The sequence below is a fragment of the Mixophyes fleayi genome, chromosome 4 (assembly GCF_038048845.1).
Source record: "Mixophyes fleayi isolate aMixFle1 chromosome 4, aMixFle1.hap1, whole genome shotgun sequence".
Taxonomy (NCBI): Eukaryota; Metazoa; Chordata; class Amphibia; order Anura; family Limnodynastidae; genus Mixophyes; species Mixophyes fleayi.
This window is the reverse complement of record NC_134405.1, coordinates 269021721-269048215: the sequence shown is the minus strand read 5'-3', so window position 1 is coordinate 269048215 and position 26495 is coordinate 269021721. Positions and strand designations below refer to the sequence as shown.

The 26495-nt window shown below is 42.2% G+C and overlaps 2 protein-coding genes across 2 annotated transcripts in view; both read left to right on the top strand.

Moving 5' to 3' along the window:
- FSTL4 (follistatin like 4) overlaps positions 1 to 26495 on the top strand; it is a 1520806-nt gene that overhangs the window by 1258622 nt on the left and 235689 nt on the right. The window lies entirely within an intron of this gene.
- On the top strand, positions 24720 to 25228 carry LOC142149577 (histone H1.10-like). The gene has a single exon (XM_075204901.1). It carries the CDS (start codon positions 24720 to 24722, stop codon positions 25203 to 25205), a length of 486 nt encoding a protein of 161 aa, XP_075061002.1. The 3' UTR covers positions 25206 to 25228.

Here is a 26495-nt window from a genome sequence, read left to right as displayed (position 1 = left end):
CTACGTGTGTAGAATGGCATGTTGGCAAAAAAAAATTATCAGCACTTAACTTTTGCTCAGTAACACTTCTTTTCCGCTTCAACACAGTTAAAAAAAAAATTTGATTTTGTTTTTCGGACTGATTTCGAAACACTCTGTAGTTTGATATCGCCTTGCCCAGATGGAAACACTAACATCAGGACTGGTGACAGAACCTGGTTGCTCTTTATGATCATATGTGGACTGCTTTGAATCCTTTCTGAGCGCAAAGCACTTGTAGTGGTAAAATTTATTTGGTAAGATACTGCTGACAAATATGACTTTTGACAGCCAGAAATATTTCTGCACAATTATGGGGGACACACCAAAAGCACTGGGGAGTGCTAACAATTATTTGGTAGATACTGCTGACAGATATGACTTTTGACAGCCAGAAATATTTATGCACAATTAGGGGGGACACCCCAAAAGCACTGGGGAGTGCTAAAAATTAGTTGGTAGATACTGCTGACAGATATGACTTTTGACAGCCAGAAATATTTATGCACAATTAGGGGGGACACCACAAAAGCACTCGGGAGTGCTAAAAATTATTTGGTAGATACTGCTGACAGATATGACTTTTGACAGCCAGAAATATTTATGCACAATTAGGGGGGACACCCCAAAAGCACTGGGGAGTGCTAAAAATTAGTTGGTAGATACTGCTGACAGATATGACTTTTGACAGCCAGAAATATTTATGCACAATTAGGGGGGACACCCCAAAAGCACTGGGGAGTGCCAAATATTACAAAAATATAAACCTCTATCCTCCTCTCTTCTCTAGCGATTTTTGTTACAGCAATTGGAATAAGAATATTGTATTCTCTGTCCCTGCTCTAATCAGCCTGTGACTACACCCTGCTCTTTTCCTCTTTCAAATGGCGATGGATTGCTGTGGAGGCATGTATTTATAATCTTGAAGTATCGCGAGAACCGAGACACGAGATCGGACGACGTCACAATGACGTTCGGCCTCGATTTGGATTCGGAGCGGGCGGGAGAGTACCGAGCTACTCAGCTCCGTACTCGGATATCCAAAGTTCGGGTGGGTTCGGTTCTTTGGGAACCGGACCCGCCCATCTCTACTAAATATTTAGAGGGTCTTCTCCGCCAATGCCTGCCTGACACTCCTTCTTCTGACTTTCTACTGGACCGTGCTCATAGAGCCCTGCGTGCCAAACCCCCTGCGGACCAACCACCCAGGGACGTGGTGATGAGATTTCATTATTACACTGTCAAAGAACAATTTATAGCCGCGACTCGTAATACTCCAGCTGTGTCTTACTCGGGTCATAACATCCAGATTTTTCAGGATTTAGCTCCTTTCCCTTAAGGAAACGCTGCAACCTGATCACCATCACGAAAGCCCTCAGAAACCATCGCATCCGATACCGCTGGGGCTTTCCCTTTTCTCTACAGGTTACTCATAATGGCTCCTCCCACAGGATTAAGACTCATGAAGAAGGTCTCTCAATGCTGGAGAAGCTGGGCATCCCGATGACTGCTTCTTCCCTGCCTGCAAACAGCTCTCCCCTCCCGCGGAGAGCTCCTTCACCTACTTGGTCTACAGCCTAATCTGCTTTTGGGTCTCCTCGCCGGGCTTCCGCCCCCATCAACAAATCTCTGTTATGTGTTTTCCCTTCTTTTCTCTTTTCTTTCTTTTTCTCTCTGCTTTCTACTGCAGGTTTTCCAGACTCCCGAATCAGCGCTGATCATGAACTCATACATTCGCCTGCTCCAAGCAACGGTTTCCACCTCAGATGTCTCTGCTTAAAAGTATTCTCCTGAGAAATTGTTTCTGTTAATATAAATTAGATTTTTCATGTCATGTTCAGTCTGGTATATCATTTTCACTTAATGGTGTTTACTTCCCCATGTCATTGGCGGACAGCTATAATATTACCGCTTAAGGGTTCTTCACGGTGGTGTACACTGGGAATCGCCTATGCACCCCGGCTGGGTCCTTCCCGGTTTACACTATTGTGACAAGATCATGTTCTTTTGCTATCTGTATTTTCTCCCTACTTCAGAGAACATGTGCTTGCCCGGAGACCAGTTCCAAGCCACATAGTTCCTGTTTAATATGTGTGGCTTCTCTGGTCCCTTTCTTGGGGTGCAACTTTTATGTACCTAGGCTTTAGTACCCTTCACTTACCCATAGTTACATGTTATGTTCAGACTGTTGTAACACTTCTGCTTAATGACTCTTCACTATGATGTATTCTGTTGTTTACGTGCATATTTTGAGTCCTCCTTAATTTACACTATTTTGATAAGTTTATGCTCGATAGGATAGTGTTACCTTATTACTGTCATTAGAGATGCACACCACTCTAGAACTCCAGTTAATTCTTCCTTTAGGCACCGCTGATTTAAAACACGTTACTATAGCGGTGTCCACCCTGTATTCGGATTTCCTCCTTTATTGTCCCTTGTCCTTAGAAAATATAAACACACCCCATTGTTTACTTACCTGGCGGGAGACCCCCCACCCCCACTTTTATATAGACCTCAATCCTCTTCGTTATACTGTTCATTATTCTGGTTGTTCCCCCACATTATATTATATCTGATATATTTTCATCCCAGGTCAAATGATATGCCATTGTCCGAATGGAGTTTCTGGATTTAGACCTGGGACCTCCCCCTGGACATGGCACTGCCCTTAATGTGTCCTTTCGGATTACGATCCTTTCCCCAAGGTTCATTATGCTCCCCCCCTCCTAACTTAACAAGTTGGTTAGTTTGCATTCACCCCTGACTGTCACTTTGCCTGCCAGTCACGACCCCCACGAGCCCCACTGACACACAGGATGTGTCACCCACCTTGTTCTAATCCAGAGCTTGGGACTCCCATCTCCGGTCCCTTTCCTTCCCTTCCCACCACTTTCATACTAACATCTTTTCCACTTTCCCCTCTTTGTCTAGTTCTTAGACTCGTCTCATCAAGCTGTTCTTTTCTACACCCACCATGACTATCAAGATAATATCTTTAAACGTTAATGGTTTGAATGCCCCACAGAAACGCACCATGGCGATTCAAGAGTTAAAATGCCTTAAGGCTCACATAGTCCTCCTGCAGGAAACGCATTTCACACACTCGCACCCAAGTCTCACAAATAGAACCTTCCCACATGCATTCTATTCCACCTTTCCTCGCAAAACTAGTGGCACTGCTATCCTAGTCCACCAGTCAGTTCCATTAACTGTACATTCCACAATAACAGATGATCAAGGCAAATATACGATTTTGATTGGCTCTATCTCCCAAACGCCTATAACCATAATGACTCTCTATGCTCCAAATGTGGGACAGGGATCCTTCTTTTCAGACTTCTTTGCTAAACTCTCCCAATCAGCCAAAGGGCACATCATTTTGGGTGGTGACTTTAATGTTACGTTGGATGCCAAACTAGATTGTTCGCCACCGTCTCCCTCCTCTCTGTGGACCTCTAGAGACTCTCGCCATCTCTGCTCGTTAATTAAGCTGTATGATCTTTATGATTCTTGGCGTGTCCTGAATTCTTCTGTTCGTGCATACACACACTTTTCTGTCCCTCACAACGTCTATACCCGCATAGACATGATTATCACAGATAAATCCGCCACTCCTTCTTTGCACTCTTCAGATATAACTCCAGTCACCTGGTCAGACCATGCAGCGGTCTCTCGATCTTGATATTCTTCCTTCAGTCCGCCCCCATCGGTCCTGGTGCATGCATGACACCCTCGTTTCCAAAATGGAAAACTCACAAAAAGTGTTGCAGGCAATAGAGGATTTCAAGACCTTCAACTCTTCCCCAAATATCTTGCACTCAATTCTATGGGAGGCTCATAAAGCCACCATCCGAGGCCTCTTAATTAGCATGTCCTCAGCCCAGAGAAAAATCCATATAGCGCGCATTCAGGATCTTGAAACGGAGCTTGTTTCTGTAACCAAAAAGCTTCAACGTTACCCGAAACGCAAAACTTATCTCAAAATCCTGGCTGTTAAAGCTCAACTTCAACAACTTTTATCTAGTAAAGCGGCCAACACACTGAAGTGGCTTCGCCAAAGATTCTACGAGAAAGGAAACAAAGCTGACGCTCTCTTGGCTCGTAGTTTGCGAGCCAAACGGACCCGCAACAGAATCATCCATATTCAGGATGCCTCTGGCAGTAAGATATTTGACCCACAAAAGATAGCTAACCGTTTCCAGGAATTCTACTCCAAATTATTCAACCTGGACTCTGACACGCCCCCCCTAAAGACCTCAAACTTCGAATCAAAATATTTTTGAATTCATGTCGTCTCCCCGTGCTTAGTGAATCACAATCATCTGCTTTTAGTCATGAAAAATACGCAGACGAATTGAAAGATACAGTTAAATCCCTGAGAAATGCGTCCGCCCCAGGCCCAGACGGTCTTACAGCCCTATATTACAAAAAACTGCTGCCTGTCCTCTCACCCATGCTCCTATGCCTCTTTAACTCAATTCTTTCGGGCCAAAAGTTCGACAGCGCCACAGCCAGAGCTAACATATTGGTCATGCCGAAGGAAGGAAAGGATCCTAGCCTTTGTTCAAGTTATCGTCCAATTTCATTGCTAAATATAGACCTAAAACTTTTTGCGAAGATTCTAGCAAATCACTTGGCCGGGGTGATCCCCTCCTTGGTCCACCCGGACCAGGTAGGGTTCATCCCCAACTGACAAGCGGCCGATAATACTAGGAAAATCATCAACTTGATCCATGCTTCAAATAAGCTCAAAACTCCAGCTCTGGTTCTCGCGCTTGACGCTGAAAAAGCCTTTGACCGGGTTTCATGGCCCTTCATGCGTGAGGTCCTCAAAGTAGCGAACATTTAGGGCTCCTTTGTTAATGGAATTGCCTCCCTCTATTTCAACCCATCAGCAATGGTTCTGGCCAATGGATGTTCTTCAGTGGCTTTCTCAATTCGGAATGGTACCAGACAGGGATGCCCCCTCTCTCCCCTTCTCTTTGCTCTTATGATGGAACCTCTTGCCTCCAAAATTCGCCTCAACCCCAACATCTCTGGTATATCCACAGGCTTAAGATCTTCCAAACTAGCCCTGTATGCAGACGACGTGCTTCTCACCCTTACAAACCCTCATGTCTCTGTTCCATCTGTTTTAGCTGAAATTAATGAATATGGTCTCTTTTCAAACTTTAAAATCAACTTTGATAAGACTGAGGCTCTATACCTCAACCTCCCTCCAAACGTTCAAATACACTTGCAAAATACCTTCAAATTTCATTGGCAGCCTCATCACATTAAGTACCTAGGGGTTTATCTTACCAAAACTTATGATCGTCTTTTCACTACCAACTTTCCCCCTCTAGTAACCGCCCTGAAGCGTGACCTTAAATCCTGGTCCCTGAAATATATTTCTTGGATAGGTAGAGTGGCCTCAGTTAAGATGAATATTCTGCCAAGAATTCTGTATCTCTTTCAGACCCTACCTTTGCGTGTCCCATCACCTTCTCTCAAAGACCTCCAGGCAAGCATCTCACATTTTGTATGGTCCGGCCGGCGTCCAAGAGTTCGTCTCAAAGCTCTCTTTTGTCATGCTCGTAACGGTGGCTTAGGGCTTCCCTGCCTCCATAAATACTACTTGGCGTCTCATCTCACCCAAGCAGTTCTCTCTCATTTCCTTCCGCGGACCAGGCTTTGGGTTGACACGGAAGCAGACCTTCTTCAGATGCTATCCCCCAGTATCTTATTTTGGCTAGGCCCTAAAGACCTTCTGCCTCTCCACACTCTTCCCGCAACAGTTCGCTTCTCCTTAGAAATATGGAAATATTGCACCCGCACTTTTAAACTTTTGTCTAATCCGAAACGGATGTTTCCACTGTGGCATAACCCCTCTTTCCCTCCGGGTATCAATACAAAATCTTTTTCCCAATGGACAAAACAGAATATTTTGTTTCTCTCTGATATAGTCCCAATGGGGTTTTTCCCGACCTTTGCTGATCTCCGTAAGCGCTTTTACCTCTCGACCTCCGTGTTTTACCAATACCTGCAAATCCGGCACATTTTCTCTACCTTAATAGACCCTCGGGTTCCTCACAATCCCTCTCCCCTTGAAACCTCCTGTAAGAACATAACGTCATCTAAAGGCTTAATATCCACTTTCTATTCTCTATTGATGAATGATAATTTGCCTGACAAAGAGGCTCATTAGCTTCGCTGGGAGGAGGAGATGGCTGAGACTTTGGACCCTGAGGAATTAACTGTAACAGATTCTGGATACTTCTACTACTAATCTTGATTAGCGCTGGCTTACCTGAGGTGCGGAGTCTAACGATGGTGGGGAGGGCTTCGCTGCCAGGAGTCGCAGGTCGCGGTCCTCAGGTTCGCCCCAAGATGTAGTACAGCGGAGTGGAGCGGGGGAAGCGGAGTCAGACAAGCCGGTTCGGTACACAGGAATGGAGTCAGGCAGAATCAGAAGGCAACTCGGAGTCAACAAGCCAGGTTCGGTACACGGGTCACAAGAACAGAAGAATGGTCAGCAAGCCGGGTCGGTACACAGGGATAGGAGAGCCAGGGTAGTCAAACAGGCAGAGATCAGCACACAGGAAGACACTGGAGACTGGAAAACAGCAATCCACGAAGTGCAGGAGCCAGGAACAGGTAAGTATTGCTGAGTGTCAGAGTGAGGTTTTTATCCTGACAGGGATTCAAAATCCCCGCCTCTAGGTTGTGGTCATGTGACCGCCTCCTGGTGCGGTCACGTGGTCTTGGATGCGGTAGTGTGGCTTCTGGAGCAGCGGAGAGGTAAGTCCGTTACATTAACGGAGATTCGCGAGGCAGTTGCCAAATCCTCTATCTGTACACAGATAAAAGAACATTCTTACAAACTATTATTCTGCTGGTATTTAGTCCCATCCAGACTGAAAGCAATTTATCCAACATCCTCTGACCTCTGCTGGCGCAACTGTGGCCAGCGTGGCTCCGTGTCCCATATTTGGTGGAGCTGCCCAAAAATCATCCCTTTCTGGAAGCAGGTATCTGACCTTATTTATAAAATAACTAGTTTAAGACCCCCATTCCATCTCTCTTACTTTCTCCTCCCTCGACTTCCTCCTGATACCCACAAAGTAATGTGGTTACTCCCGGGCCATATTCTGACCGCAGCCAGATGCTTAATAGCCAGGAAATGGAAACAACCAGAGAGCCCTTCTATTCCTGAACTAATTCAGAGTGTTTGGTATAGATTTAACCTAGAACATATGACTAGTATAGTTAATGATCACCCTTACAAATTTCTGTCCACATGGCATAGGTGACAAGATTACTTTTCCGCCACACATTCCTCTTCTTAAAAAATGAAAACATAGATATTTTAGTAAGTTTTTGAGCGGATAGGACCCGTTTTCCCTTCCTTCCTTTCTGTTCTTACCTCTACTAACACTCCCTCCTCCACTATCCTCCTCCTCTCTGTTTTCATCGTCAGACATTTCCTTTTCCTCCCCCCCCTCTCCTTTTTCCCCTCATGGTACTCCTGATATCTCATAACCATTATACTATTGACACACGTTTACCCACATGTGACTACACGTGAGGACCACTCCTTCTGTAGTGGCTCTGAGTTCTATATCCTACCGGTATTATAAACTCTTGTTGTTAACACTATTATGAGTTGTATCATACCATATGCTGTCCTGTTTCTCTTTGACAAAAATCTGAATAAAAATATATAAAAAAAATGTTTTTTTATTAAGATACCTCTTGTTTCTTGTTACCATTTCTTGTTATTGCATCTTTCTTTCCAGGGCATATCCTTTTATATTCATCTTGCTCAAGAAAAGTTTCATTTTTGTTAAGGTTTCTTTAGCTTTAGCTGTTCATGTTTATTTGTTATGAACAATGTTTCTCAGCATTTTATGACTCATCACATCCTTTAGTTACTCCAAAGACCTATTTATTTTTAGAATATTAGGGAGAGATGGTGGAAACACTGCGCTTCCTAAAGGGTGTCTATGCAGCCACTCTATGGAACCTAATGGAACAGAGACAGGTCCCCATAGCCTGAGGAGAAAATAATAGCAGAATAGGGTTCCAGGGCGCAATGATATGAGAGATGAAATTGTGTAATGGCAAATCAAGTGGATAAAATCTAATGTTTTTTCATATAATATATATATGAAATTTCATGCAGTATATTGAACACTCATCATGCATGTACAGGTTGGGGTAGCAAAATTCTGGCCAGAATAACAAAACCTGTATGAACAAATCAGATTGGAGTTGAACAAAGACAACACCCGTAGATGCAAAAAAACTAAAAAACAAAAACAAATGTGGATGGCATGCAATGAGGATTCATCAGATAACAAAGAAAAATAAGTCAAAATATCCAAAATAGGATTAAATGGTATAGATAAGACAAGGTCTAATCTTGTCTAATATTATACTACTTGCTATGGTCTAAAATGGTAGCCAAAAAAAGTGAAACAGTCTGAATAGATAAAAAGTCAATTGAAGCTTTGCCCATACAAATGTCACTTGTGAATGGAATTTCACCATGAAACTACTGTAACGGAGAAAATTCTCCAAGGAACACAATTGCAGAACTTACAGTTGTAAAGAGATGCAGCCTAATCGGGCTGTATAGATGTGATCCCCTCTGTATACTCCTCTGGAACTCCTTTTACCTCTCCAGAATGAAGGAGGGCTGTGTCCGTTGGCAGTTTAGAGGTCTAAGGGGCACATTTATCATTTATCGGGAAAAACGAGAAATACTTTTCAATCCTTATCGCATGGATAAGGATTGATGTATTGCTCAAATTTATTAAAAATGGAACACAGAAACAGCAGTTCCAAAAAACTGCTGTTTCTGTGATAAAAAAAATCACACTTACCCCCTCTCTTCGGGACGCGGTGTCTCCGGATCTCCTACTGGTCCTCTTTGTTCCTCTTCTTCCTTCAATTGCGCATGTTCAAAGAACTGCACATGCGCACAAAGATCTCTGCTCTGTCTCTGTGTCACTCACCAGACTGTGAGTGCTTCTTCCCGTGTGTTTAGGAACCGTGGCCGTCCACCATCCTGAGGGTCTGCGCATGTGCAGCCCTTTCTAACCTTCAGTTCATGTTCCTTTTAGTTAATTGGCTAATCAGGCAACACTCCCTATTTAAAGCACCTGAGTTCCATACCTCGTTGCCTGATCTTGGAGTCTCATTCCCATGAGCCTCTGAAGGTGTTCCTGTGTTTCCTCGTGTATTCAGCTCTGCTGATTCCTGTGGTTTCCAGACCACTTCAACTCTCCTGTGTTTCATTGTGACTGTATTAGCTGATTCCTATCCGCTGCCTCCGTGCACTACAGTTATCAACTCACTTCAACTCTCCTGTGTTTCATCATGACTGTATTAGCTGATTCCTATCCGCTGCCTCCGTGCACTACAGTTATCAACTCACTTCAACTCTCCTGTGTTTCATCGTGACTGTATTAGCTGATTCCTATCCACTGCCTCCGTGCACTACAGTTATCAACTCACTTCAATTCTCCTGTGTTTCATTGAGACTGCACCAGCTGATTCCTATCCACTGTCTCCGTGCTCAACAGTTCCAGCTCATCTCAACTCTCCCGTGTTTCATCGAGACTGCACCTGCTGATTCCTATCCGCTGCCTCCATGTACCTGCAGTATCCTGCTTGCCGCTACCCTTCAGTTCTATTCGTGTCTGCAGCCAGCTGATCCGCTCTCCGTGCTTCTACAGTGTTCCTGCCGGTGTCAACTCACCTGTCTGCATCGGATCAACGCCTCGCTGCTTTCATCTCGTCTAGACCATCTCTACACTTCAGTGTTCTCCAGGTGTCCAGTCCTATATACTACGGCTTCCTGAGTATTTGTTCCCATCTCCGCTGGTCTACCTACCTGTGCGCTGCACCTACTTGACTACCGCTTCTACCCTCCTGGGACTTCGCATCCTGCCGGCCTCCAGCCGTTCAGGTATCTCTGCACTCCTGTCTGACAGCCTGCTCCTGAACCACGGTATGCATACTTCTCATTGACTGTGCTAGTGTATTGCATATCTTGCTGGACTGAGTTGTTCTCCCCTGGAGTTTACTATCCGCTGAGACTATTGCCATCATTTGACTGTGTTACCTTTTGCCCGGATAGTTCCTGTGACTTTGTATTATTGTGCAGTGCTGTTTAGTCATTACTATATTGTGCATATCATCGTGGGATCAAGTTCAGTGTGCCCGTGTATACTCTGTATTGCATTTCTCTCCCCGTGCTCCTCCTCACATATATACAGTGGTACAACTTGCTAGTGGCAGACCACTGATCCCTGTTTCCCGAGTCACCGGTTTCTAGTATCCTTTCACATAGCAGTGGTACAACTTGCTAATGCAGACCACTGACTTCCCGGATACCTCCACCTGGATTCCATTCCTTCACATAGACAGCGGTACAACTTGCTAAACGCAGACCGCTGACTCTCATCACCTCCTCGTTGCTGCTGGACATTCCTCCTCACTATAGCAGTGGTACAACTTGCTACCGCAGACCACTGACTACCCTCACGTTTCCTTTGTCCATTCAGTTCCTCGTGTACTACTACCTGTATATTACCAGTGCTGCTAGTCATAGACTTTCCACGAGCATTCTCTACCATCAGCTGTCTCCTGTTCCGTGATCAGCCCGCTACCAGAGTACCATATTACCATCTATACTACTCTGGTAAGTCCATCACCTGCTGATCCCTGGGTAAAGACTCCTAGTGCCCGTGACACTCTGCAACTATCGTTGCAGAGAGCGAACGGTGCGTGACAGGGAGGGATCATGTGATCCCTCCACACATGCGCTGTCCAGCTCTGCTCTTCAGAGCAGAGCTAACAGCATTGGATTCTTTCAATTTTGATAATGTACGCCAGCTTCAGCTTTGTTTATTCGGGACTTGTTAGATTGCGGCCAGAGCAGTCACCATACTGTTGAATGGTGACTGCTCGCAAAAACGATCAGGAGTGTAAAGCAGCAGATATCCATGATATCTGCTGCGATGCACCTTTAATAAATTTGCGGAGGGCACATTGGGACCTGATTTCCATGGTAAGTGCACGATAGTGCACTACCGTGATTTCTTAAATATGCCCCTAAGTGAGGTGTAGATCGTTGTGCTTGCGCAGTCGTCTGTTGTAGCGATGATGAAAAACCCGGCTATCAGCTGCTTCCGGCGGCAGCCGTATCTAGCAGTGTTCCAATGAATTAAGCCTAAGTATTAGGCTGCATCTCTTCACAACGGTAAGTTCTGCAATTGTGTTCCTTGGAAAATTTCCTCCGTTTCAGTAGATTCATCTTGAAATTCCATTCACGTGCGACATTTGTATGGACAAAGCTTCCATTGACTTTTTACCTATTCAGACTGTTTCACTCTTTTTTGCTACCACTTTGAACCATAACAAGGAGTACAATATTATACAAGGTTAAACCTTGTCTTATCTCCACTATTTAATACTATTTTGGATTTTTTAACAAATTGTTCTTTGTTATCTGATAAATCCTCATTGCATTCCATACACATTTGTTTTTTTGTTTTTTGTTTTTGCATCTACGAGTGTTGTCTTTGTTCATCTCCAATCTGATTACATTTGTTTTTACAGGTTTTGTTATTCTGGCCAGAATTTTGCTACCTCAACCTGTACATACATGATCAGTGTTCAATATATAACAGTTCATATATATATTATGTGAATAAACATTAGATTTTATCCACTTGATTTGCCAATACACAATTTCATCTCTCATACCATTGCACCCTGGAACCCTATTGTCACAAATCTGAATAATATTTTGTGGATCCCTTGTCTCTGCCTAATAGTAGAACTCACTCAGAAGCGCGGAGTCTATCGAGTAGGAGGTTTTCGCCAGTGACCCCCGCAAGAGGGTATGGACTTACTGCTCCTATCCCGCAGGTCGCAGCCTCGTGAGTAAATGCTGGCAGAGTCACAGTGGAGCTTGACACAACGGGGACGGTAACGGCCAGTCAAAGAGACCCTGGAAGCAAGAGCTTGATAGTCTTTGATTCAGTGGCAATACAAATAACGGCAATACTGGAACATGATATAGATGATATGTCAGGACTACTGCAGATGAATACAGATACAGTACTGTTGAACCACAGAGATAACGGATTAGGGCTGGCTGATCCATAGATGGTAACACAGCAATCACAGATAAAAAATGCAGCAAAAGTTCAAATGGAATTGATCATGAGATAGAACTGGCTGTTCCGTAATCGGTAACCCAAGGCAACAACAGGATAGCTAATATAGCAACAGTTCAGATGAAAGTGATAATGAGGTAGAACTAGCTGATCCGTAATTGGTAACTCCGGACAACAGCAGAGGAAACACTGATGCATCAAAAGTTCAATATAAAAAGTAATGGAGAGAGATAATAACTCAAGTCACTACAGAGAATCACTAATACAGCAACAGTTCAACGATAGTAGAAACAAAGATAGAACTAGCTGGTCCGAAGTGGTAATTCAGAATATAGTAGGTGAATCACTGGTACAGCGGCAGTTCAGACAAGAACAATGGTGAAATAGAACTTAGCTGATCCGTAGGTAATAACTCGGAGCATAGCAGGCGAATCATTGACACAGCAGCAGTTCAAACAGAGGCAGACATAGAATAGACCTTAGCTGATCCACAAATGATGATTCAAGCAACAGGTGAGTTACTGGTACAGCGACAGTTCAATATATGAAAGTAACGGAGAAATAGAACTTAGCTGATCCATGAATGGTGATTCAGAACAATGGGTGCGTTATTGGTACAGCAGCAGTTCTAGCATAGAAGGAGCAGAGGCGTTGAGCTAGCTGATCCATAGACAGTGATTCCAGAGCAGCCGCAATGAGTACAGGTGCAACAGGCAGTTCGTTAACAGCAGTTTAATATACAGGAGTAACAGAATTAGAGCTTAACTGATCCGTGAATGTGATTCAGAAAAACAGGTAAGATGCTGGTGCAGCGCCAGTTCAAATGGAGAAGCAGCAGCGGTGTTGAACTAGTTGGTTCGTAGATGGTGATTCCAGGGCAGACGTAATGAATACAGGTGCAACAGGCAGTTCGATTAACAGCAACAGCAGAGAGGAGTCCAGCTGATCCAGGACGTATGAGCAAGGCATAAACGGGAGTGTCAGAGCACAGGAAGCCAAATCCATAGAGAATAAGTAACTCGAAGAACAGGCATTTGAACAGAGGGTAATGGGAGGTTTAAATAGCGCTCCAAAATACTCAGAACCAATAGGAACAGGTAGGAGGTCATAAGTGAGAGTAACAGGTAGCACATGCGCAGAACCAAATACAGATGATGCCTTGATAATGAAGTTAGTAACCTCGAACACCGCTTTCATGCAGAAGGTAACAATGCCGGTTCCTGTCTATGGGACCGGCGTGTGACACCTATTCTGCTATTTTTAGAATATTCCCTGCTATCAGACATTAGTAATATTTTATTTTTTTTTATTTTTTTTGCCTTTGCTTTGTCAAAGGCAAGCCTTTGACAAAGCATGCCTTTGATAAAGCATAGCGAAACGCTGGATGCACTCTCTACTCGAGCCTATACAAAAATATGTTTAATATAGATATACAGCTTCCTAAATCCAGAGTTAGTATGGAGCGACTAGGAGGTAGATAGCAATTCACCCCCAATATGAAGCATGCTTAATGGCAACTAGTGGAAAAATAGTTGCTACCAGGAATCTATATATAAGATGAGAAATATGATTGCAAGAGCTTACTGAAGCTAGATATAAGTGCACTCTTATCTTATGGAGTAAATAGGACATAGTAGCTATTTGTTAACTTTTAGATTGGACTAAGATGGGGCTTTATAAGTGAAAGATTATTATAACAGTTTAACAATGAACAATATAATATTAACCAATCTAGTAAACCTTTACTTGACAGCTATTTAGGAGTTCAGAGTTAGTGCATCCAGCATTTTAACTTATCCCTTTTTATTCACGTACACTTTCATATTTCGCTATTTTTATCTACTATTTCAAATGGTCAATAAAACTTATATTTTATTTTATTTTTTGATGTTCTAAATTGAATACTTCTAACTGAGGAATTTATAGGCATCTTTGTGCACCAATTTTGAAAAACAACTTCTAGTCTTTCTTTATATATGCTGTGACACCATCAGGGGAATAGGTACCATCTCCTGGGGGAAGATGGCGATGAACAGCAGCAGTAAACTACACAAGTCCAGAGGTTTCAGGTAAAAAGCCACAACTAGTTTATTCAACAGCTTGTAAACAAAACATAAACAAAATCCTAGCCGTCTGGCTACTAGCTAATACATTTTAGCAAGACCCTCTCTCAGGTGTTGTGTCCCAACACACACTCAACATATTATTGCTCACCACAGCAGAGTGTCTCAGGAGGCAACTCACCTCCTCCCCAGATCTGAGACACTGATTGCATATTCTAGCTGTCTTTTCACAGGCACCTCACAGAAACATCCACTTTACACTGACAAAATAAAATCTCAAACTTTTATTCTTTAAAGTCTCTTGCTTTTTGCTTATGCACAGACCCAGGCCACATCCAACTTGTGCTTTGCAGAAACACACATTTCCTAGACTTCAGCAACATAAACTTGTGTTTTCTTCTCAGTCTTAATCTGCTTTAGAGCAATTAACAAACTCAGTCCATGAAAACACTTGCTTTCTTTTCCTTTTATCTGTGGCTCACTAGTCTTTGTATACACTTCTGTTTTTCCAACACAAATAGCCAGTTTTCACTGACAACATTTAGCTCCTCTCAAATCGTCATACACGCAGCAAATCCGTTTAAACAGTATTTCACAGCTGGATTTATTACTCACATCCACGTGGTTGTTTGTTTCCCACTGTTGCTGTGCACAAACACTCCAATTTTTAGCTGCTTTTATCCACATGACAAAACATGCACGTATTTTTCCACTGTGTCTGTCCCTTTTAAACTTTCCAAACACCCACACAGAACTGGTTTCTGCCAGTATCTCCCAAACTGCTGCTATTCTTGACAATGCGCAGATCTTTGCAAGCAAATTCTCTACCATATGTGACACCATCAGGGGAATAGATACCATCTCTTGGGGGAAGATGGCGATGAACAGCAGTAGTAACCCACACAAGTCCAGAGGTTTCAGGTTAAAAGCCACAACTAGTTTATTCAACAGCTTGTAAACAAAACAAAACATAAACAAAATCCTAGCCTTCTGGCTACTAGCTAATACATTTTAGCAAGACCCTCTCTCAGGTGTTGGACCTTGTGTCCAAACACACACTCAACATATTATTGCTCACCACAAGCAGAGTGTGTCAGGAGGCAACTCACCTCCTCCCCAGGTCTGAGACACTGTTTGCCTATTCAAGCTGCCTTGTCACAGGCACCTCACAGGTGCTGCTCCTGATCAGTCTCTTTTGAGACTGGCAGACCAGAAGACCCGGACTGGGTTATGTATGGAGCCCACCTTTCTCTTTCTCCATATATAACACCAGGGACCCTTACCATGGTTTGTTACCACATGGAAACACTCTGTGGGAAGCTTTTCCAACACATCTACTCATTTTCCCTGGTGTTTTAAAATGCACAAGGCAGGAATCCTGGGACACATACCTCTGCCATTTAGCCTTCTTCCAGTGACTCTGTCACAATGAATATAAGTTTTTTTGGTTGCACCCCTTGCACAATTGATTAGAGGAATCTGGGAAAGATGTGAAGAAAAGGGCAACTCCCTCCAATCAGTGTGACAGAATTATCCTCGCTTTACAAATTAGTTCTGGGAGAACTAACAGTCTGTTGTTTTTTTCTTAATTTTGTTTCATAATAATAATAATAATAGTAATAGTAATAATAATAATCTAGTTTTATATTGATTTTTTAGTTTGTTTACGGTTGACTTATTTTTCTGTAAGTCTTTAGTCTGTTTTTCATACATTTTTTCTTTCCAGAAGATTTTCTATTGTCGCATGAGCTTGTGGTGTTCCTAGCTTCAATGTTCAGAGACTCTGATGGGCTTAGTGTGGGAGTGTTTTCATCTAAGCAACTTGAAAAATGTTGTTTCTTTCTTTTTGGTTTTCTCTATATTATTTATAGGTTTGTTCACATTTTCTGTTTCTGCCTTTGTTCGCGCAAATTTCTATTATTTTTCCCTCATTTTGCGCTTATTATACCTGTTTTGCTTCTTTGTACAATTCTGGGCATCATTATTAATACATTCTCCTCCTGTCTATCTGCCTCTCTCTTTTTTTATGCCTACCTTTGTGTCTTGTTACTCATTTTCCATATCTTTAATTTTTTTTATATTTTTATGCCTAAAACAAAATACTGGGTTTTATTTCATATCTCTTAGCTTATACCCAAATGTGAGTAAAATATGATAAACCCATTTCATGTTAACATAAAAATCATATACCAATAATATCAAAATAACTGGTAACCACAGTTTAATTTGGTAATAAAAATGTTATTCTACCACCATTTTCCTTTATTGTAACTCCAAATATAACTGGCATAAGGGATAAAAAAGTGTAAAATGCAGACCTGTGTTCTACAATAGGAAACCTTATAATGATTGATTATAAAAAATATGGATCACTTTCTTTCCATATATGCTGCCCAATCTAAAGTTAACTTTTAATGTACATTTTCACTAGGTACTTCTCCCTACAGGCAAAACATTGAAAACTGAGTGAATAACTATAGCTTTTCTTTACACAGATATCACATAAACATCAACTCTGTGGAATTAATCAACTTTTTGTCCAGAACATAGAATTAATTTGATGATCATGGAGTTAATGAAGTGAGGTTAAACACACGGTGCTGCTTAGAAATTTTATATGTAGCATATGTTATCATAAATCAATTGAAGGTTTATGTTATTTCATTTACATTTTGCATCAATTGATTGATAACAAAACCTAATTTTCCAATTAAAATGGCTTTTACCAGCGAAGCAACACACAATCACTGCTGTTTTACTTCTCTAACAGGAAACAACACAACTTCATTTCTTTAACTGCTGGAAAAAAAAATATGGCATCCACTGCCACCTAGAGGGATCTTTCATAAATTCTACTTGAACATGGAGTTGATTGCCAAATTGGGAACATAATTAGTTCCAGTAACATTAATTGTAATAATAATGTATTTTTTTATATTATTAATTAAATATGAAAATGTGTATTTCAGTTAATTAGCTGCAATTAAGATAATTTATATTCAAGTAGACTTCTATAAATTACCATTGCTAAAACTTATGGAACTGGAGTGAGTTATAGTCTATTGTGTTGATATATAAAGAACTTTCAGATTTTTATTATCTTTAATACTGTGTTTATTTTTCTTATTTTAATTGTATTACAATGTGCACATTATTTGTTAATTATAACTGTTCATTTTTTGAGAATCACCCACATAAGCGAGGCATTAGAGCGCTGGTCTCTGAAGCAGGTGCATGCTTGGTAGCCTATATATCCTCCAGAGCCAACTATACTAGGGTTTGGACAGAGGTCTGAGTAGCATACTTTGCTTAGTATGCCTCTGCTATGGATGCATATCAAGTCGATCAATCAGTCAAGTGTAAACTGACTGTGGGGCAGACGGTATAGAAACAAAAAAGAAAGTGCTAGTCACTTGTGGAAAAACTAATATGCCTATAGTTTATGGAGTTGAGAGGCTAGGCAACCATCATCTAGCAGTGACCCAAAACAAAGACTACTTGTCCTACTACTTGTAAAGTAAAATCTTGATATTCCTGTAAATTTTGGAAATTGTAGAAAAAATTTATGGCTGAACAGTAGTTTAAGTGCTGAGTAATTTTCATTAAATCAGCCAAGTGGAGATTCAAGAAATCTTCACTTTGACCGTTTCTGGGTTTGACACACATATTGTCTACTTCTTCCCACTAGATTGTAAGCTCTCACAATCAGGTCCCTCTTCCCTCATGTCCTCCTCCTCTCATTTGTTCTTAAGTCGTCAACTCACCTGTGTCTTCCATTCTAGCTTAAATCAGTAGCTCTGATCCCGTATGCTGTGCCCACACTTCTCGACACATGCTAAAATTGGGCTAATTTTCTTCCCCACCTCTAGTCATTGTAAGGGGACTATTCCACCTGAACACTTCATTCCCTGCTGTTTTGGCTACTTCTTTGCTCTGTATTATACTGTTGTGCCTATTTTATAGTGCACTATTTTAACGTTTAATGTAATGTCCTATTTTTGTTTTGTACTGTTTTCTGTATCCTCTATGTACAGCCCTGTAGAATAGACATTTCTTGCATAAAATTTCACTGTGCATGCAAACACAAATGACGCTTTCGACTGCCTACAACTTGAAGTGCAAAACAGGGACGGGAAGGGGCAGACACAAATTGGCAATGTACAGTGAGGGCATGCTGTGGTCAAGCACTCTCACATTCATTCAATTCAAGCTCTGGGCATCTCTTAGGTGCATGTTTTTTAGCTGTATCACTTGCAACAGCTACAGGGCAGATGTAAGTGTCGATAGTGATGACTGACATGTATGCATGCCAGAACCAAGTAAGAGAAACACTAAAAATACATTTAATGTACATTACCCATTAAGGACATCCTGATTTATATTGTTCATGTTAAATATTTTATTTTAACAATTTTTTTTAACACATTTTTATTAATGATTATAGTTTTTAGAGTTGTTAATTTTTTTAATACAATTTGTTTTTCATGAGTTCTGATGGAACTTGATATTGAACATATGCATGTGCATATCCTGCACTCTGTTCTGTCTTGTCTGCATACGACAAGTGACATATAGTACTGATCTCCATGATTAAGCCTCAAGGGCGAAACGTACGTCGAAACGGGATGACGTCACATTAGGTGACGTCAGACCCGGAAGTAGTGGGATCTGATCGCGGCGTTTGGCCGCTTCACAATACATGGAGAAATATATATGTACCTTATCGCTATTACTATACCTTCTTAAGTTATCATTTATCAGTGTCCAAGTCTGCCTCAATACTCATAGGGGCATAACGCTCTAGGATGAATATGTGACTTGAATACATATGATTTAAATATGTAGTTCGGTAAAGGGGAACACATATCCCTAATATTAACCGATAAAACTCCAGGGAACCTCTATTCACTAATAATAGCAGGCGCATGTACAATAAGATAGCATAAGGATTCATGTGTGACCCTGAAGACATAATACCATATCCTTATTCGATGTACATACTGCCCATTAATATAAGTGGAAACTTACCTGTGAATGATTAACATAGAAGTGCTATCAATTTAAACATATGTTACTCTGAGGTCTTCCGTAACAAACATATAAAGGCACAAGTTAACCCGTGCATGATACTCATGCATTCTAGTCAAATCAAGCTACTTAAGGTGTTAAAAAGGTTCTTGTCATGCATTTGGGCCATAGCCTCAACCACCAACCACTCCCCACTGTCACCCCCGGCAACCACCAACCACTCCCAACTGTCACTTCTCCTTCAAGAAATATATATATATTTTTTTTAAATCTTTATAAACACTTTTAACAATTAACAAATTAAATTAACAAATTAAAAACATCTTAGTATACCAAATTTCAGCCCTTTCTGAATTTTTTTTTCACACACACTAAGAATTTAGTAGGTCAGTCTATAACTCCGCCCAGCAGGTGGCGCTGCAGCTTGGTTTTATTTTTTTCCACACACACACAGACAGACTAACACATGCCACTAGACATTTATATTATAGATAAGGATGTATACAAATATTTGAGCTTTGCTCCTTTGTATTACATAAACTTAATCTGATTAAGGATACAACTCAGTGCCAATTTCAAGTGGTGATGAACAGTAATTAATGTCGCCATCTAGAGTATGATATGGGACACATTTATTTGAAATTGAATTATTATTGCAACAGCATTGCTAATTAATTCCAATACGCGTGAATACCCATGTTTGTGAATTGAACTATTAATGCAACAGTGTTGCTAACTAATTCCAATACACATACATACTTATGCCTGAGAAATTCTGAATCTCTAATAGTACCATACAATCCCAGTGAGTGGTACTTTGTTTGGGGGTTCTGGATTATTGGTATAGCGATATACTGTTACTATAACTAACAACATAGGACACATGAGTTTCTGTTAACAACAGTTTCTGTTAATAAGATGCCAACCTTATAGGTACATATATGAGGATTTTTTCCGGAGAAATCAGCACATATGATCCAGTCCCTCTACTGGGTCAATAGATTTTAATTTCTTTCTCTCTTTTTTCAGCACTTAATTTTAATATTTCACTCTCCTTTTTTGGTTGAATAATACTTTTTTTATAATATATTAATAAAATTTGAATGTTTTAATACAATTTGATGTTTATACCTGGAGTGCTATCTTAGCCAACCCTTTCCTTGTTTGTTTATTCTGCAAATTGGCTTAAGCACCCCATCACTATAATTAATACTCTCTGAGTCCAAAAGTGGGGTTGGTAAGTACCTGGTGCGGAGCATTTCCCCTCTTACCTTTTCCTCAATAACGCAATATAGTACTTATTCCAAGACTCAAATGGAAACATTTCCTAAGATCCTCTTGAATACTGATGGATGTGTGTGCAAGTTAAATCCGACTTTTTAAACGCCAGTTGCTCTCACATGTGTTCGAATATGAATCAGGCCCTGAATGCATTTGTAGACATACTTGGACTGATGATGTGCCAAGTCTGATAAAGCCAAATCACCTTTAGCAAGTCAGGCTCTGCACTCCCTGCAACATAAGCTTCTGAACACCAGTCAGAGCATTCAATTAGAAGTGAGCCCCCCCCAAAGGCGATTGCTGCAATTGTGGTCATATGACATCCAACAGAGCAGGAAGGAATGCCCCAGCTGCTTAGCAGTGCACTGCAGCTGGGACAAGGTATAGATGATGGCAGCTCACATTACAATATTAGGCTCACAAGGGGCCCATAAAATGCATGCAACACCTATGTCGAGAGAGAAAGAATCATTAAACTTGGAGATAAGTGACTTGACAGTCACTTCTACCCTTGATTATACCAACTAAACTGTTAAGTGTATTAATGCACTCATAATGTTCCACTGCTCATTTGATTTTCAAACTTACATGTCCAAGGGAACCTTTTCCATTCACAGACCCCAGTGATGTAAAGAACTGGAGATATCCCAAAGGTAGCTTGAGCAGAAAGCAGATGCACCATTACAGGTTGGGCATGAAGTTAGGAAAGCAGAACTCCAAGACCCAAGGCATCTGTGAAACGGGCCTCCTGTCTCAGCTCTGCTCTTTTCCTACAAGATTGTGAGCTCTTATGAGAAAGCCGTGCCTACCATTTGTTTTCACAGCTACACTTTCTTTGTCTACTTTGTATGTCCTTGTTTTAGTCCCTGTTTTCTTCTTGTGCACTGTCAAATCTTATAAATTTATTATATATATATATATATATATATATATATATATATATTATAAGGGCACAGTCGTGCCCTTATATTAAGGGTATAGCTAAAAAACGTCATTTTCCCATAGGGAATCTCTGTGAGGGGGGCATGATGTTTGAGGGTCTACATTTTAAAAAGTATTAAAGCTATTAAACTGAAATTTGGCATGCGAATGGAGAACTGTCCACAGGTGCCGCATGTGAAATTTCAGAAAAAAAGAATAAAAAAATGACAATTTAGGAACAATCTAAAGTTCAAAATATGTCCGTTTTTTTTTTCTACTTCCTGTTCCGCAAAAGTCGCAGTTTTTCTGGGTTTTTTGGGGGAGCGTAACTCAGTGTACTGGGTGTTAAGTTTTGTTAGAAAGCTATTAGGGCTGAGGAGTGCCTTTGAGGGTTCACAAGTGTGAGAAAGTTACAGTTTTTTTACAATGTGGTGAAACATGCCGCATTTTAAAGATTGGGGATTTCATAAAATGTCATACCATTGCGCATGTCTGATAGAGTCTTGTCCTGGATGTACTAAAAATAGCTTCACTTGAGAGCACAAATGTGGCTGTCCCCCTCTGACTAAGAAATTTCCTTCTGTTAGCCAGAGAAATTATCGATAATTGCCTGATGGAAGGAAGATGACTGGAGTTTTGGGGCTGAGAGGAACACACACAAACATTTTTAGCCCTGGCACTGCTCTCTTTACAAAGTTTAATCCCTTCGAGCTGATGCCAGAGAGGATGTTGCAGTTCCCATTTTGAACGTTCCGCCCCTCGGTGACGTCACTTAATTTATTCACTTCACTTGTCCTGGGGCGGGAGATTTAAAAGATGTTATGTGCTTCGCTGATCCTATTATTCATGATCAGATATCACTTTAAAGAATAGGACACACATTAGTATATGAGAATAAGACTAAGCTAATTTGAAGCCCAATTCCAACAGTGCGGGTGTTGGGTATAGACGAGTGACCCGATGTTATGCACGCGGGTGTCAGGCACATACGGGTGTGACTCTGTTTTATCATTGCGAGTGAGGACGGGTGTGACCTGGTTCTATCATTTCGGGTGAGACCTGGTCCTAGCAGCGGAGGTATCAGGTATACAGAGTGACCCCGGGCACTTACCCCAGCACAGGCAGAACAGGAGGATACGCACAGCCATCCTCGATAAGCAAGAAATGTTTATCTATCCACCACCAGCAAGAAAGCCAAAGCAGCGGCAGCTGCTGCGGGGGGGGCAGCGCTAAGAAGTCCGCGGCCAAGAAGAAGAAGAACCAGCCGGGCAGGTACAGCCGGTTGGTGGTCAGGGCCGCCGAGAGGGGGGGGAGCGGGTACTAATTACCCGGGCCCGGGCATGTCAGGGGGCCCGGTCCAGGCCCTTGCGCTGCTGATTGGTGGGGGGAGCAGGCTAGTTTTAAAAAAAAAGACATACTCACCTGATTGCGGCGCCGGCGTCCCTCCTCTCTGCTGCTCTGTGCTCCATTCAGACTGTCTGAATTCCGGGTGTGATGTCATCAGCATTCAGTCAGTCTGGAGCAATGGAGCACAGAGCAGCAGAGAAGACCAAGAAAGGAGAAAAGGTAAGTGAAGGGAGGAAAACGAGGACAGAGGGGTTAAAAAACAGGGGGGGGCAGCATGACAGAGGGGTTAAAAAAATGAGGGGGTGCACAGATGGGTTAAAAAATGGGGAGGCAGCATGACAGAGGGGTTAAAAAACGGGGAGGCAGCATGACAGAGGGGTTAAAAAATGAGGGGGGCATAGAGGGGTAAAAAATGGGGGGGGGGCAGCATGACAGAGGTGTTAAAAAAAGAGGGGGTGGCACAGAGGGGTTAAAAAACGGGGCAGCATGACAGAGGGGTTAAAAAACGGGGGGGGGACATGACAGAGGGGTTAAATAACGGGGGGGACAGCATGACAGAGGGGTTAAAAAATGAGGGGGGGCACAAAGGGGTTAAAAAACAGGGGGGGGGCAGCATGAAAGAGGGGTTAAAAAATGAGGGGGGCACAGGAGGGTTAAAAAACGGGGAGGCAGCATGACAGAGGGGTTCAAAAAAAAGGGGGGCATAGAGGGGTTAAAAACGGGGGGGGGGGGCAGCATGATAGAGGGGTTAAAAAAATGAGGGGGTGCACAGATGGGTTAAAAAACGGGGAGGCAGCATGACAGAGGGGTTAAAAAACGGGGAGGCAGCATGACAGAGGGGTTAAAAAAATGAGGGGGGCATAGAGGGTTAAAAAACGGGGGGGGGGGGGCAGCATGACAGAGGGGTTAAAAAATGAGGGGGGCACAAAGGGGTTAAAAAACGGGGGGGGGGGGCAGCATGACAGAGGGGTTAAAAAATGAGGGGGGCACAGAGGGGTTAAAAAACGGGGAGGCAGCATGACAGAGGGGTTAAAAAACAAGGGGGGCATAGAGGGGTTAAAAACGGGGGTGCAGCATGACAGAGGGGTTAAAAAATGGGGAGGTGGCATGACAGAGGGGTTAAAAAATTAGGGGGGCACAGAGGGGTTAAAAAACAGGGATCAGCATGGCACAGTGGGGTTAAAAAATGGTGGGCAGCATGGCACAGTGGGGTTAAAAAGGGGTGGAGGCATGGCGTAGTTGGATTGAAAAAGGGGGGGAAGCAGCATAGTATAGTGTGATGAAGGGGAGCCAGATGAAGGGGGCAAAAGCAGCATGAAGGGCGCAGTGTGATCATAAGGCATGGCGATGATGAAGGGGCACATTATTGTAATATTGGAGCTGGAGGAAGGCCTAATTATTAATCGTGGATGGTATTGATTTAACGCCAGGGTTGTTTGGAATTATCTAAATGTAGCTATTTTTTTCCAAATAGGGCCCCCAGCATTCCAGGATCCAGACAAGCCGCAATTAAAGAAACATGCAGCAACAGGTGGTGAAAGTGAGAACAGGTAGGAGAGAGCAGGACAGTATGTGAAATGTTGTGATTCTAGTAGGGACAATGTCAATTTTTGGTGAGTGTTGTGCCCAATGTAAGGTGGAGGCCAAGACTGAACTCTTTGTGTACACACAGCATTTTTTCTATACTACGCTTTGGTGCTAGATGTCCTGAAAGTCAGGAGTGCTGGGACATATGTGACGCTTGGGCAAATTGAGAGCCTAGTGATTTTGATGTGTTAGCCACGCCCCAATGACGCATTTGCCACGCCCCCAAATGCATGACCACACCTCCGAAAAATTTTGCGGCGCAATTTTTTTTCCCATACTCAACTATGAGGGGGGCCCCATGAATTTGTTGTACCGGGGCCCTGAATTCCTCTTGGCAGCCCTGTTGGTGGTGGACACCGTCCGTAAGCTGGGGGAGAAGAACGGTTCATCCCTGGCCAAGATCTACAGTGAGGCCAAGAAGGTGTCCTGGTTCGACCAGCAGAACGGCCGCACTTACCTGAAATACTCCGTCAAGGCGCTGGTGCAGAACAAAACCCTGCTGCAGGTCAAGGGGGTCAGGGCCAATGGCTCGTTCCGCCTTAACAAGAAGAAGCTGGAAGCTCTGGCCGTCCACAAGAAGGCACCAGCCGCTGCCAAACCCGCGGCCAAGAAGGCAGCCGCCAGCAGCACCCCAAAGAAGAGCCACAAGAAGGCAAAGCCGGCGGCTAAGAAGACCAGCGCCAAAACCGCAGCCAAGAGCCCCAAGAAGGCGGCCCCCAGCCGGGCCATCAAAAAGGTGGCGAAGGCTGCCAAGCCTAAGGGGCTGAAAGCCAAGAAGGCGTAAAGACTTTGTATAAAGAACTATGGACACTTTGTACTACAGCCGTCCAGGATGAAGAAGAATCTCGCAGGATGAACTGAAACCTTATTATTTTTTTATGTATATATAACTTTTATTTTATTTTAAGGAAAAAAAAATACCTGATGCTTTTGCAGCATCTTTATAACTCACTTTAGAGAGCACATCTAATGTGCAGTTTACGTGACCAATCCCCTCCCTGCTTCCAGGGTAGAAGGGGTTAACTCACTGCCCTCGGTCTCTGCATTATAGTTTCATTTGTCGGTGACGATTTAACCAAAACTTTTTGTTTCTTTAACAAACTGCATCTGTGGGTTGTGTAAATATAATTTACGTTTCGTTGCATTTTTCTTTTGTACCGAGGATTTACATAAAAAAAACTAAAAATGAACTGCTGCCCATGTTTTATTTTTCTTAAATAGGGGAACCAATAGTACATAAATAGTATGCAGAATTCAGAGGCAAAACAAGTTTCAAAAGAATTGAGATACTACATGCTATTCTTCTCATGCAGGTTTGAAACAAAATAAAAATATTTTTCAGTAAAAACATACAGTAAAAGCCAAAGAAAAAACAATCTGGGACAAATTTTAACTTACAGCAATGTTGTACCATACTTCCATGCACGCTGTTCTTAGCATTGCAATAAAAAAATAAAAAATGTTTCTAGAAGTATTTAATATTCAAGCAGTTCCTATGGGTGTTTTTAGAGCTCTGTCAAGCACTTTGAAATTGCAAATTCCTATACACAGTGAGCACTTTGAGCACAGTGAGCTCGCTCTATCATTACTTCTCCGTGCGATCTTAATAACTCCCAAAACACATTTTGATACAATTGATATTACATCAACAGCGAATATGTAACTTTTTATATTTGGTCTATATTTGTTCTCAATTATCTCTGCCTATATGTTGAAATCACTATAGCAATGTTATAAGAGGTATATGGAGTGAACAACAAACCGGACACAGATTTATTATTAAAAATAAATTTCCAAAATACTCACCAATGAAGTTTTCTCCTATTGTCCGCAGATTTCAATCCAAAAATGGTTGTAAATCAAGTCTAAAATAAATTTGTATACAGCAGTCCATGCTTGCCCCTGTCCCAAACATATTTGTACTTCCAAAAGTCCATTCTTGTAATCTGTTCATTTCTTCGTCCAGGGGGGACCCATTGTTGATTGAAGTCTTCAGTTCTTCACCCAGGGGGGGTCCACATTTGTACATCTCACAAATCTTCTGTCTTGCTTGCAGAAAAATAAAAAAATGGAG